This window comes from Cheilinus undulatus, linkage group 22 (assembly GCF_018320785.1).
Source record: "Cheilinus undulatus linkage group 22, ASM1832078v1, whole genome shotgun sequence".
Classification (NCBI taxonomy): domain Eukaryota; kingdom Metazoa; phylum Chordata; class Actinopteri; order Labriformes; family Labridae; genus Cheilinus; species Cheilinus undulatus.
This window is the reverse complement of record NC_054886.1, coordinates 35,977,425-35,989,753: the sequence shown is the minus strand read 5'-3', so window position 1 is coordinate 35,989,753 and position 12,329 is coordinate 35,977,425. Positions and strand designations below refer to the sequence as shown.

Here is a 12,329-nt window from a genome sequence, read left to right as displayed (position 1 = left end):
CCTGATGACCCAGATCACTGTTTGTTCATGTTTCAGCTGGCCTCGCTGTTTGTTCACATTTCAGCTGGCCTCACTGTTCATTCACAGTTCAGTCAGCCTCACTGTTTATCATGGTTCAGTCAGCCTCACTGTTTATTCACAGTTCGGCCAGCCTCACTGTTTATTATGGTTCATCTGGCCTCACTGTATATTTGTGTTTCAGCCGGCCTCTCTTTTTATTTATGTTTCAGCTGGCCTCACTGTTTATTTATGTTTCAGCCGGCCTCTCTGTTTATTTATGTATCAGATGGCCTCACTGTTTATTTATGTTTCAGATGGCCTCACTGTTTATTTATGTATCAGCCGGCCTCTCTGTTTATTTATGTATCAGATGGCCTCACTGTTTATTTATGTTTCAGCCGGCCTCTCTGTTTATTTATGTATCAGCCGGCCTCTCTGTTTATTTATGTTTCAGATGGCCTCACTGTTTATTTATGTTTCAGCCGGCCTCTCTGTTTATTTATGTTTCAGATGGCCTCACTGTTTATTTATGTTTCAGCCGGCCTCACTGTTTATTTGTGTTTCAGCCGGCCTCTCTGTTTATTTATGTTTCAGCTGGCCTCACTGTTTATTTATGTTTCAGCCGGCCTCTCTGTTTATTTATGTATCAGATGGCCTCACTGTTTATTTATGTTTCAGCCGGCCTCACTGTTTCTTTATGTTTCAGCCGGCCTCACTGTTTATATTATTATTAGGGATAGACACTGGAGATAAACTCTCCTCTGACTGCTCAGCAGACTTGGAGATCTCTGAAGGTCTGAAACTTCCAGCAGCCAATCAGACTGCTGAGCTCCACTGAAGCACTTCCTGTTTGTGTTCTGTCTCCAGGCCTGGTCCTGTCAGCAGCAGTGTGGAAGGTTGTTACCCTGTAAGCAGCACACCTGTACCCAGACCTGTCACACAGGTACCTAGAGCCCCTGCACACCTGCTCAGATTCACCTGTAACACTTTAGATGAAGCTATAACTCCTCTGTGTCTGTGTCAGAGTGCTCCCCCTGTCCCAGAGTCAGCGTTCAGAGGTGTGTGTGTGGTCGAGAGCAGGCAGAGAGACCCTGTGCTGCCCCCCGGTGGAACTGTCAGCAGGTACAACCAGCTGTTAAACATCTCTGATTCTGCTGTGAAGATTCTGGTTTTGGTTTTACTGCGTGGTAAACTTCCTCCTCCTCCTCCTCCTCTGTAGATGTGCGGCGCCCCTCTCTGCTGTGGGAATCACGTCTGTGAGGTGTTGTGTCATGATGGAGCTTGTCCTCCGTGCCCTCGCTCCGTCAGCAGATCCTGTCCCTGTGGAAAATCCAGTGAGAATCTTGGCGTGTCTCTGACTTAGAGCTGTCAAACTCTCTGATATTAAGGACAGAAACACATGAAGATCTCTGAATTCTCCTCCGTGTGCTCACACATGAATCCGTCACACCTGACGCTCTCTCTGCTGTTCCCTAAATGTCACCCTGTCCCTAGAGTCGGCTCTGCCCTGCACAGAGGAAGTGATGCCGTGTGGCGACACGTGCGACCGCCGCCTGTCGTGTGGAAAACACACCTGCTCGATGAGGTGCCACCGAGGGAGCTGTGAGACGTGCAGACAGGTGGGTCACACACTAACACACTAACACACACACGCAGAGACACACACTGACGCTGTGTCTGCTGTTCAGGAGGTGGAGAAGGAGTGTCGCTGTGGCAAGTACAGGAAGCTGATGCCCTGCCATAGAGAATACCTGTGTGACTCCAAGTGTCCCAAAACCAGGAGCTGCCAGAGACACCAGTGCAGGAGGAAGGTCAGTGCACAGAGAGCATCATCTTCATCACCTTCTTCATCCTAACAGGCTTTCTCTTAAGCTTAAACTCTTCTTCAAAGTCTGAATAGTCTTAAATATTTTGCTGTTTTCAGTCTGTCAAAGAGACTCTCAGCCCTTTAAGCACAATCCAGATACAGACATCTATTTTTTTAGGACGTCCTGGACGAGGATGTGATATGAGTGTGTTCGGATCTGATGATGTTAAGCCCTCTAAAAAGGCTCACCAGGAAGCACACAAAGTTGTGACTCGTGTTTGTCTTTGTTTTGTGTTTATTAAACTAAATGACCACAGGTCATAACCCTGAAATACAACAAAAAAGATAAAGATTACGATATTGTCTTTGAACAGGCAGTGCTAAACAATGAAAATCCAAGCCTTTAATGCCGTAGATGTTATTACCTTTGACATTATCTCAGTAGTAACAAAGCTGACTCAAAATAATCACATTTGACTACATTACCCAGAATGCTTAGTGTTAAGAGACCATGCGAGAAACGGCTCTCTGCCGTCTGTCACCGGGAGTTGTTACGGACGCAGAGCCTGCGCTCATTTACCACACGTGTTGCTTACAAGATTCATAACACACCAACGTCACACGACGCGACACTCTCCAATGGATTACAGGAACAAAATCACTCTTTACTGGACAACACTACACAACACAACCGGCATTATGCTAACGGCTAACGTCAACAACCCGAAACTTACAAACTGTCCCCGGCTAATAACCCTTAGCTGTGGCTAACACAACACACAGTGATTGACGTTAACGTGTACAAACGCTATACATGTTATAAACAGTGTTAGCAAGCTGAGTTAGCAGTTAGCTACATACCAACGGGCTGTGTGCTCCTGACGATGGTCCGAGTGAAAATAACAGATAACAGCCCACTGCTAAACGTAATGTTTACCTGACGCAGCTGCGCATACGCGTTACATTCACAGAGCCAGAAAAAACAGGAAACATCTGAACACCTATAAAACTAAAAGATGGGCGCGCCGGTTCGCCAGTGGTTAAGGGGCGCACCGTGTACGCGGGCGGCCCGGGTTCAAGTCCGGCCTGTGGCCCTTTACCCCATGTCTCTCCCCGCTCTCTTCCCTGTTTCTGAGTCTATCCACTGTCCTCCTCTATCTGATAAAGGCACGAAAAAGCCCAAAAATAAATCTTAAAAAAACAAACTAAAAGATACCACTTGTTCTCATCTTAACTCAACTTAGATTATTTGGTCCATTAACTCAACAGTTATAACAGAGTGCATGAAACATCAGATGACTAGACGATGGACACTGACTCTCGCAGAAACCAGACCATACAGGTCGTGTTTATCAGGAGAAGAAATAACAACGTCTAATAGGGCTGTCAAGATTAATTGAGTCAGTGCAGGAGTGTCAAACTCAAGGCCTGGGGGCCAAATCTGGCCCACAAGATGATCTCATATTTCCGTTCTAACCGGCCCATCAGTCCGAGGTCTGCAGATCTCCCCAAGAATAAAAATGTGAACTTATCCTGACCAGTGAAGGTCTGATTGAGGTTTTAGAGTACCGTTAGAGCAGGAATGATTTGGACAGTGACACAGGTTTTACCATTTTGCTTCTCTTAACCGTTAGAATGAGTTGAAAATAAAAAATGTAAGGGTTTCACAAAGTTGTTCCATTTACCTTTAAGAATTACAGCGTTTTATTCCTCTGTTAGCAGCAGCTCAGACTAGCAGAATTAAAATACAACCGCAGTTTTTAATGTAAATCCTGAATGTTGGTCTCATAATGAGATCCTGGTGTATTGTTGTGTGCTGCTGTGTGTCTCTGTGGTGTAAATGTCAGAGCTAATCTGAGTTTAATCTGGGCGTTAAAGGTTGACTGACGGGACGGGCTTCAGCTCCCCGTCTGCTCAGACGCCCTGAGCTGATAGCATCATTTCTGTGTTTATCTGTCAGGTTTGAATGTTTTCTGCTGATTTATTGTCACTGCTGAGTTTCTACCCGATAAACATTCAAGGGAAGCAACATGAGAGAAACTAAACAACTGAAACATCCAGAGAAGCTCATGTGTCAGAGGGATTTATCTTAAAGTCTTTAACTGTTTAGTCTCCTCTTGTAAAACCACATTTCCCATGATTCCTTGTGTTTCAGTGTTGCCCAGGTAACTGCCCTCCATGTGATCAGAGCTGTGGTCGGACTCTCGGCTGCCGCAACCACAAGTGTCCCTCTGGCTGTCACCAAGGTAATGCTAACAGAGGCTAACAGAGGACAACAGAGGCTAGCGAGGCTAATGGAGGCTAACAGAAGATAATAGAGGATAACAAAAGCTAATGAGGCTAACAGAGGCTAACGAGGCTAACAGAGGACAACAGAGGCTAGCGAGGCTAACGGAGGCTAACAGGAGATAATAGAGGATAACAAAAGCTAATGAGGCTAACAGAGGCTAACGAGGCTAACAGAGGACAACAGAGGCTAGCGAGGCTAACGGAGGCTAACAGAAGATAATAGAGGATAACAAAAGCTAATGAGGCTAACAGAGGCTAACAGAGGACAACAGAGGCTAGCGAGGCTAACGGAGGCTAACAGAAGATAATAGAGGATAACAAAAGCTAATGAGGCTAACAGAGGCTAACGAGGCTAACAGAGGACAACAGAGGCTAGCGAGGCTAACGGAGGCTAACAGAAGATAATAGAGGATAACAAAAGCTAATGAGGCTAACAGAGGCTAACGAGGCTAACAGAGGCTAACAGAGGACAACAGAGGCTAGCGAGGCTAACGGAGGCTAACAGAAGATAATAGAGGATAACAAAAGCTAATGAGGCTAACAGAGGCTAACAGAGGACAACAGAGGCTAGCGAGGCTAACGGAGGCTAACAGAAGATAATAGAGGATAACAAAAGCTAATGAGGCTAACAGAGGCTAACGAGGCTAACAGAGGCTAACAGAGGACAACAGAGGCTAGCAAGGCTAACGGAGGCTAACAGGAGATAATAGAGGATAACAAAAGCTAATGAGGCTAACAGAGGCTAACGAGGCTAACAGAGGACAACAGAGGCTAGCGAGGCTAACAGAAGCTAACAGAGGACAACAGAGGCTAGCGAGGCTAACAGAGGCAAACAGAAGATAATAGAGGATAACAGAAGCTAACGAGGCTAACAGAGGCTAGCGAGGCTAACAGAGGCTAGCGAGGCTAACAGAGGCTAACGAGGCTAACAGAGGCTAACGAGGCCAAGAGAGGATAACAGAGGCTAACAAGGCTAACGGAGGCTAACAAGGCTAACGGAGGCTAAGGAGGCCAAGAGAGGATAACAGAGGCTAACGAGGCTAACGGAGGCTAACAAGGCTAACGGAGGCTAACGAGGCTAATGGAGGCTAATAGAAGATAATAGAGGATAACAGAAGCTAATGAAGCTTACAGAGGCTAACGAGGCTAACGGAGGCTAACGAGGCCAAGAGAGGATAACAGAGGCTAACGAGGCTAACGGAGGCTAACGAGGCCAAGAGAGGATAACAGAGGCTAACGAGGCTAACAAGGCTAACGGAGGCTAACGGAGGCTAACAAGGCTAATGGAGGCTAATAGAAGATAATAGAGGATAACAGAAGCTAATGAGGCTAACAGAGGCTAACGAGGCTAACAGAGGACAACAGAGGCTAGCGAGGCTAACGGAGGCTAACAGAAGATAATAGAGGATAACAAAAGCTAATGAGGCTAACAGAGGCTAACGAGGCTAACAGAGGCTAACAGAGGACAACAGAGGCTAGCGAGGCTAACGGAGGCTAACAGAAGATAATAGAGGATAACAAAAGCTAATGAGGCTAACAGAGGCTAACAGAGGACAACAGAGGCTAGCGAGGCTAACGGAGGCTAACAGAAGATAATAGAGGATAACAAAAGCTAATGAGGCTAACAGAGGCTAACGAGGCTAACAGAGGACAACAGAGGCTAGCAAGGCTAACGGAGGCTAACAGGAGATAATAGAGGATAACAAAAGCTAATGAGGCTAACAGAGGCTAACGAGGCTAACAGAGGACAACAGAGGCTAGCGAGGCTAACAGAAGCTAACAGAGGACAACAGAGGCTAGCGAGGCTAACAGAGGCAAACAGAAGATAATAGAGGATAACAGAAGCTAACGAGGCTAACAGTGGCTAGCGAGGCTAACAGAGGCTAGCGAGGCTAACAGAGGCTAACGAGGCCAAGAGAGGATAACAGAGGCTAACAAGGCTAACGGAGGCTAACAAGGCTAAAGGAGGCTAAGGAGGCCAAGAGAGGATAACAGAGGCTAACGAGGCTAACGTAGGCTAACAAGGCTAACGGAGGCTAACGAGGCTAATGGAGGCTAATAGAAGATAATAGAGGATAACAGAAGCTAATGAGGCTAACAGAGGCTAACGAGGCTAACGGAGGCTAACGAGGCCAAGAGAGGATAACAGAGGCTAACGAGGCTAACGGAGGCTAACGAGGCTAATGGAGGCTAATAGAAGATAATAGAGGATAACAGAAGCTAATGAGGCTAACAGAGGACAACAGAGGATAACGGAGGCTAACATGTTTTTATGGGAGGGTTACAGCCTTGCTGCTGCAGATTATCATCACTTTAACTCCTGAATAAGTGCAACAGTGGCAGCAGAATGTATGAATCCTTCCGCCCCGTCCAGATGGAATATTCCACAGCTGAAAGAACGGCAGAAAAACAGTCACAGCGGGGAGAACTCAGGCTTTCAGAAGTTGCCCAGCAGCCTGAAGCAAGTTTCAGCTCCCTTTGTTGTGAACATTTGGTCTGATGTGTGTACGCTCCAGCTGCTGCTCTTACCCATAAGGCCTGAGTTCTACTCCAGCATGGAATCTACAGTGTAGCTGAACCCTGACCTTAGCCTTAGCCTTAACTACAGATGATTTAGAAATCCAACAACAATCCGACCTGTTATGATACATGAGCACAAAGAGGCGCAGGGAAGCTGAGGAGTCGACACTGTTCTTTCAGGTTATTTTATTTTTGATGTACAAGACACAACAAGTGTATTTATATTCATATTTAGAGTTTCTAAGTGCCCTTAAAACTACATGACCTCTTTGCTGCCATTCTCTACAGTCGACAACAGCTGCTGTAGTGAGTTCTGTTCAGACATATCGGTTATATGGTGAGGCTAAGGGAAATACCGGCTCTACTCTGCTGTGAGATAAATGAGATAAATCAACCAGTCAGATCTGAAATATCAGTCATCTCCTCATCCACGGCTCTCTATAAAGCTGGCATCACATCCCTCTGTTAGGTGGAGTTTTGGTGAAATACTGCAGAGCGATGCAGACACAGTAACACACAGAGGCCATGATGGCGTAGGCTTGGTGCAGAAGTAGGTCTAATCCTGCTCAGTCCTGTTGAAGAACCTGGGTTTCAAGGCCTCTGTTATAAAACACAAGTCACATCACATCACCGTCGCTCAGATCAGTTGTGATTTGTGGAGGGAGTCTCAGCTGGCGGAGGGTCGGAGGACAAATTCAAGAAAATTCTGACCCGTAACACCTCCTGAAGAGTGAGAGCGCTGACATTTGTTCCTTCTAACCACAGACTGATGAAAATGTGTGGGAATATGCCGACCTCTGCTTCCTGTCAGACATCATTACCATGAATCCTTTCATCAAAGACCGGCTCGTGTTTGCACAATAACTGATAGCTTCTTTTGTTCCCTGATTGGACGATAAAGGATAATTTATGTGTCCGTCTGCGTCCTGATTGGCTGAATAGATTAGACCTAATTTATTTGTTCCGCTGCGTGCTGATTGGCTGCTCTGACCTTTCAGGAATAGAAGGTCGCAGCGCCGGAACCGCATCAGCCGGCAGATAAGAGACGTCACCGAGGCCTCAGTTTAAATACGCGGCTGTTCAACAGAGAGAACTTTAATAGTTAAACTTATCAGTTAGTTTATGAATGGCTTTGTTTCTAATGTAGAGGTTACATGAGATTCAGGCACTTTTCAAACCTTTAAGACCCTGATGGATTTTATGCCCCTGTATGAACCCCGATTGTTGCCGTAGAGATGTGGTGTGTTGCCTGTTTGAGCAGCTCTTAGATTAGAGCAGTGGTGTGGCTCTTTTATGTCTTAAGTTTAAATATTATTCCCCAGAAAACCTTAAAAGAGGGAAACTTTTTCACCCTTTTTTACAATTTTGTTGCCATTTTCACCCATCAAAGCTACATTTTGTCATTAAATACCACATTTTTCCTACTTTTTTACCCATTTTGACAAGTTTTTGCTACTTTTTACCCATTTTTTGCAACTTTTATCCCATTTTTGCCATTTTGTTGCCATTGTCAACCGTTTACTACCATATGCCATTAAATACCACCTTTTTCCTACATTTTTTACCCATTTTGACAAGTTTTTGCAACTTTATACCCATTTTTTGCCATTTTTAGCCCATTTTTGCCCCCTTTAGCCATTTTTGTTGCCATTTTTCACCCATTTAAACTACCTTTTGCCATTAAATACCACTTTTTTCCAACTTTTTTTTACCCATTTTGACAATTTTTTGCAACTTTTTACCCATTTTTGCCATTTTTATCCTATTTTTGCGACTTTTCACCATTTTTTCTCCCAATTTTTACCAATTTAAGCTACCTTTTGTCATTAGATAGCAATTTTTCTCCTAGTTTTTCCCTTTTAGACACTTCTTGTTGCCACTATATCCCATTTTTGCCCCTTTTTACCATTTTGTTGCCATTTTCACCTATTTAAGCTACCTGTTGCCATTAAATACCCTGTTCCCGACATTTTTACCCATTTTGACAATTTTTGCTACTTTTAACCCATTTTTGCCCCTTTTCACCATTTTTTCTCCCAGTTTTCACCCTTTAAAGCCACCTTTTGCTACTAAATACCCCTTGTTTCTTATTCTTTTACCCATTTTGAGAATGTTTTGCAACTTTTTACCCATTTTTTGCTACTTTTATCCCATTTTTCTCCCTTTTCACTATTTTTTCTCCCAATTTTTACCAATGAAAGCTACCTTTTGTCATTAAGTACCACTTGTTTCCTATGTTTCTCCCATTTTTGCCACTCTTGACTGTTTTTTGCCCATTTTTGTCAGTTTTCACTCATTTTTTGGCACATTTGGATCATTTTATGTCACTATAACTCTTTCTTTTTGTCACTTCTCACCCATTCCTGCTACTCTCTGTCCACTTTTCCTCCCCATTCTCATCCATTTTTGTTGTTTTTCACCACTTTTGCCACCTATAAATTGTTGTTATTTTGCTTTAAGCTGTTTTTGCTTCACCTCTTAGATTGTGGCTTTTACACAGGTATTTTTCAACAGTTTGTCTCTTTGGTTAAGCAGGTTGAGTAACACTGGATGAGAGTGTCTGTAGTTCATCAGCCAACACTCTCTCTGCTGGGCCGTCCTCTCAGAGCCTTATCAACACAACAAACCAGCAGACGGTGCAGAGTGTGAGCGTTTATGTCCATCAGGCTCCATCTTGGATTGAAAAGTCCTTTCTGAACCGGTCAACATCTCTGAAGTGTTGATTCTATCAAACACTGAAACAACAGCCTGTACTGTTTGTAATCCTGTGGTATCACACGCTCTGATGGTCTCACCTGTGCTGCAGGTAGCTGCTACCCGTGTCCAGAGTCGGTGGAGGTCAGATGTCCGTGCGGTTCCACGGTGTTGTCAGTACCATGTGGGCGAGAGAGGAGCACCAAACCTCCCCGCTGCAAAGAGCCCTGCAGGTAAAAGCACAACCGCCACACCTGTCCGCCCCCCTCTCTGTCTCTCTCCCTAACGATCCGTCTCCCCCAGGTGTCCCCCGTCCTGCCACCACCCGACCAGAGAGAGCCATAAGTGCCACCCCGGACCGTGTCCCTCCTGCAAACAGACCTGCCTGCTGCAGCTGCCCGGCTGCTCTCACACCTGCCCACAGCCGTGCCACGACCTGGTGCTCGTCAAGTCCCAGCAGGTAGGCTTAAGGGGACGGTGGTTAGCTTAGCATAAAGACCGGAAACAGAGGAACCAGTTAGCGTGGCTCTGTCTGAGGTCAGAGCGCCGTCTGTTATCTCAGAGACGTTTCCTGTTTCTGTCAGAGTAAATCTGATATTATAACAGGATGTTTGGAGGACCTCTGACGCTTCTCTTCAGCTTGTTTTCTCCTCTTTTTAGGTGCAGTTGGCCGGGCCGTGGGAGCAGCCGTCCGGACCAGCGTTTGTGAAGAAAGCTCTGCCGTGTCCGCCGTGTGAGGTTCCCATACCAACGTAAGAAAAACACAAGTTAAAACAAAAATGACTCACAGACTGTTGGACATACACCTCTGTAGAAAGCCTCACCCCTGTGATGACCCCAGAGCTAAAACCAGGCCATGAGGTCAAAGGAGGGTCAGAGACAGGAACATTTCTGCTGCTCTGAAGGTTCTCAAAGAGCTCAGAGACAGGAACATTTCTGCTGCTCTGAAGGTTCTCAAAGAGCTCAGACAGGAACATTTCTGCTGCTCTGAAGGTTCTCAAAGAGCTCAGACAGGAACATTTCTGCTGCTCTGAAGGTTCTCAAAGAGCTCAGACAGGAACATTTCTGCTGCTCTGAAGGTTCTCAAAGAGCTCAGAGACAGGAACATTTCTGCTGCTCTGAAGGTTCTCAAAGAGCTCAGCGGCCAACAGCATCAACGGCCATACACACTTATCATTTCAGTAGCAAGGCACCCTCGCACAAAACGGTGAACATTTTAGGCTTTTCAGCCCGCCGTGAATGGGAAAAGGTAGCGCCACCTGGTGGACAAATATAAAAAATTAAAACAATGAAAGCTAGTGGTCCAAAATGAAATCTTCACCTAAAGCCGGGGTCATCAAGTACTTTAGCACAAGGGCCAGCTTTAGCCATGACAGAGATCCTGGGGGCCAATCCTTCAATAAACAAAACTCAAATCCATATTTTGGCCTGATTAACATTTTTTTGTATTTTCTATCAAATCCCAGAGAATGGGGCCCTCATTTTTGCCACTCTTTAACCTCCTTTTGCAACTTTCCTGTCAATTATTTCCCTTGTGTACCACTCTTGAACCCCTTTTCACTAATTTGCCAGGCTATTTTTGCAACTTTTAACCAATTTTTGATAGTTTTTGCCCCTTTTTGCTTCCTTAACCAACTTTTTGCCATTCTTTAACCCATTTCAACCATTTTTCCTGCATATTTTATCTGCTTTGAGCCACTCTTTTATCCATTTTTGCCACTTTTAACACATTTTTTAACTATTTTTGTAATTTGTAACCATTTTATGACACTTTTTGCCCATTTTTCCCTCTTTTACCAATTTCTGCCACATTTGAACCTGTTTTCACCTCTTTACCTGGTCATTGTTGCAGCACTTCTGCCAACCTTAACCCTAATTTTGAATATCTACCAATTATGACAGTAAATTTTAGTAAAAACAGATCAAATTTTAAGTAATTCTCAAACTACTTAAATATTCATTGTTTGTGGGATGGATTTAACAGCTGCAGACATTTAAAGCCAAAGGATATTCTTAAAACCACAACATCTCTTCTGAATTTCATGATCTTCTGGGGGCCGGACAGGAAGCTTTGGGGGGCCTGATGTGGCCCTCCAGCCACAGGTTGATGATCAGTGACCTAAAGGAATGCATTTGTTTGTGAAGATAAATGGCATAAAATGGCATTTTAATGGTTTTCAATGGGACATTTTTTGTCTTTAGGAACAAATGTGTCAGTTTTTGTGTAGCTGAGCCATTTTAGACAAATTTAAGGAATTGAGACGACACTTCTAACAGACTAGTTTAAGAATGACTGTCCTCTGGCAAATTTGAGCTACATTCATTCAACAGAAAGTCTCTAGGATCTCTTTAGGGTTGACCAGTTTCTGGGGCTGGATGGGAAGCTGAATACTGGAGGTGAAGCAAATATATAAGGTGATCTTACATGTCTTTCTCTGTGTAGGACCGCTATCCTATGCTGGATTGGCCTTTTAAATGTTGGTCTTAGATTCAGCGTTATGCCCACTTCTGCGGGAGCTGCTTCCCCACAGTATCAGACAGTGCTCAGACGTCGGTTACAGAACAATGTGACTGGTGTGAGAGCAGACCAGTCTGATGTGAAAACTCCCTCAGAGCTGTTACACAAATCCAGATCCAGGCTGCCGTGGTCCTGACAGGGATCATTAGGCCTCAGATTACTAAAGTGTTTGGTGTTTGTGCCGGCTCCCTGCAGCTCTGTGACGCAGTTAAACACCGACCATGTGTGTGTGTGTATGTGTGTGTGTGACTGTCCTTTTACAGACCAGTAAAATAAGAGATTTTACTTTTAACAGATGAAGGCGACCAAATATGCCACTTTCTACCAGTTAAAGGTAGAGGACGCCAGTGAAGACAGAAGAAGTGTTTTTGATGGTTTAGAGGTGTTTGGAGTGGATGGAAGATCATCTCAGTTTCAGTGAATCTCTCAGTTTTATGAGTGAGAGTTTAAGGTGCTGAAATGAAAACAAACTTGAGAACATGTGATGTTTAAATGTTGGAG

General features: G+C 44.7%; 1 protein-coding gene across 5 annotated transcripts in view; it reads left to right on the top strand.

Annotated features, from left to right (window-relative positions):
- The window catches only part of nfxl1 (nuclear transcription factor, X-box binding-like 1), a 35,162-nt gene that overhangs the window by 4,994 nt on the left and 17,839 nt on the right, over positions 1-12,329 (top strand). For all 5 annotated transcript variants that reach the window (XM_041779291.1, XM_041779290.1, XM_041779293.1 and 2 more), the window contains 9 exons: positions 868-943; positions 1,025-1,122; positions 1,220-1,334; positions 1,495-1,619; positions 1,689-1,811; positions 3,963-4,053; positions 9,423-9,543; positions 9,614-9,770; positions 9,971-10,062. In XM_041779291.1, coding sequence (XP_041635225.1) covers positions 868-943; positions 1,025-1,122; positions 1,220-1,334; positions 1,495-1,619; positions 1,689-1,811; positions 3,963-4,053; positions 9,423-9,543; positions 9,614-9,770; positions 9,971-10,062 — 998 coding nt within the window. The remainder of the gene's footprint in view (positions 1-867; positions 944-1,024; positions 1,123-1,219; positions 1,335-1,494; positions 1,620-1,688; positions 1,812-3,962; positions 4,054-9,422; positions 9,544-9,613; positions 9,771-9,970; positions 10,063-12,329) is intronic.